At 32.6% G+C, this 2,025-nt stretch overlaps 1 protein-coding gene across 1 annotated transcript in view; it reads left to right on the top strand.

Annotated features, from left to right (window-relative positions):
* The first annotated feature begins 313 nt into the window (after window positions 1-313).
* Window positions 314-2,025, top strand: part of LOC116847152 (maternal embryonic leucine zipper kinase-like) — a 5,776-nt gene continuing 4,064 nt past the window's right edge. The window contains exons 1-6 of the mRNA XM_032821854.1: window positions 314-611; window positions 852-1,002; window positions 1,087-1,196; window positions 1,268-1,421; window positions 1,487-1,593; window positions 1,668-1,835. Coding sequence (XP_032677745.1) covers window positions 468-611; window positions 852-1,002; window positions 1,087-1,196; window positions 1,268-1,421; window positions 1,487-1,593; window positions 1,668-1,835 — 834 coding nt within the window. The 5' untranslated portion in view covers window positions 314-467. The remainder of the gene's footprint in view (window positions 612-851; window positions 1,003-1,086; window positions 1,197-1,267; window positions 1,422-1,486; window positions 1,594-1,667; window positions 1,836-2,025) is intronic.

The following is a 2,025-nucleotide window of genomic DNA, read 5'->3' as shown; positions in this document are numbered from 1 at the left end:
TCTTTTCAGCTGCACTGCTGAACTGATGCAATAAGTTAAAGTGAGACAAATATATCTTTTTTCACTCTACTTATGCACCAGTTCAGCAGTGCAACTGAAAAGAACAGACCAAGTATGAATCCTCCATAAGTAGTAAGAAATTGACCAATTACAGTTGAATGTGATAAAAATAATCGAGAATGGGTGCTTTCCATTTAATAACACAAGTCGACATAAGCATCATTCTGTCTTTGTTCCATATTCAATGAGTAACAAAGATAGAATGATGCTTGTGTTGACTTGTGTTATTAAAAGCACCCAATAATGGGCAAGCGGCGAGTTTGCAGCGCTGTCGGCGAGCAAAGTTTTGATTGGCTGTGAAAAGTTGTTTACGTTAGAAAAGTATAGTTTGAAAGTTGATCTGATAGTCAAGACTAAATCCCGAATATTTCTCGTATTTATAATCGTTCTTCGCGTGGAGTTTCACGATGGTGCGATATGCCGCCCTTAAAGGACTGTATGACCTGGAAGAGACAATCGGTAGCGGCGGTTTCGCTAAAGTTAAACTTGCCACTCACGTTGCTACCGGCGAGAAGGTTGCTATTAAGGTTATGAGTAAGACTGCATTGGGTGTAAGCAAGATTATATATGATAAAACTATTATTCTACTAGAATAAGTTTTCCTATTATTCTATTTTTTTTTATTATGTTCTATTATATTATTTCCTATTATATTATTTTCTATTATTTTTATTATTTTTTTATTATTTCTATTGGGAGAAATCTTTTATTTAATTTGATATTCTTGTTTTTCTCTCAACATGTGACTTCATCTTAAGACATATATGTATAATGGTTTATATTTATTTCAGGAAGACCTACCAAGAGTAAAGCTGGAAGTAGAGGCGCTTAAGACGTTGTTACATCAACATATTTGTAGATTATATCAGGTTATAGAGACAGAGAGTAATTATTTTATGGTGATAGAATATTGCTCTGGTGGAGAATTATTTGATCATATAGGTAAAACTTTAAAGTAATCAAAATAATGTTGTATTCTTAAGAATTCTAAATGTTACTGAGAGACATAATTTTTTTTTATCACAGTGGAGAAGAATAGATTATCAGAAACTGTCTCCCGTAAGTTCTTTCGCCAGATAGTTTCTGCTGTGGCTTATATGCATAGTTTAGGCTATGCTCACAGGGATTTGAAACCTGTAAGTATGCTTTAGTCTATTCTTTGTCTAATGATACTTGCTATTGAATAATTGTTTCCTTTTCTTATTAGGAGAATGTTTTGTTGGATAAAGAACAGAATTTAAAATTAATTGACTTTGGTCTATGTGCAAAACCCAAGATGGGAATGCAGTCGCACTTGTATACTTCTTGTGGTTCTCCTACCTATGCTGCTCCAGAGCTTATAATGGGAAAAAAATATTTAGGTGCATAGTTTTTTTTCCAGATATACTTCTCTGTAATTTCACGTTTAATGCATAAAATTTCACAGGTTCAGAAGTAGATATTTGGAGCATGGGAGTCCTCCTCTATGCTTTACTATGTGGCTTCTTGCCTTTTGATGATAATAATTTAGAAACTTTATATAAAAAGATACTTGTAAGTGTTTCAGTTGGTAAAGTTAAATCATTTATACAAATATATAAATCGTTAATGTAATTATTTTCCAACAGAGTGGCAAATATGAAGAACCATATTGGTTGTCTAACAATAGTAAAATGCTGATCAGGAAGATGCTACAAACCGATCCGACAAAAAGGATTACTATTCATGAATTATGTAATCATCCATGGATTACATCAAATTCTCTGAAACCTGTATCATTCGTCAATAGAACCAATGTAAGTATCTTTCGTTTATACCGTAACAGCACAGATGTCCAGGAGACATCCAGAGTATGTCCTGAGAACATCTTGAGGACGTTTCTACGTTCTCAGAACATCTCTGGGACATCTAGGAGATTTTGTGCTATATTGGTATATATATATATATATATATATATATATATATATATATATATATATATATATA

Source organism: Odontomachus brunneus, unplaced genomic scaffold (genome assembly GCF_010583005.1).
Source record: "Odontomachus brunneus isolate Ranch 3 - 2012 unplaced genomic scaffold, Obru_v1 Obru_scaffold_074, whole genome shotgun sequence".
NCBI lineage: Eukaryota > Metazoa > Arthropoda > Insecta > Hymenoptera > Formicidae > Odontomachus > Odontomachus brunneus.
Note: the sequence above shows the minus strand (reverse complement) of the source record. Positions and strands in the feature narration are given on the sequence as shown.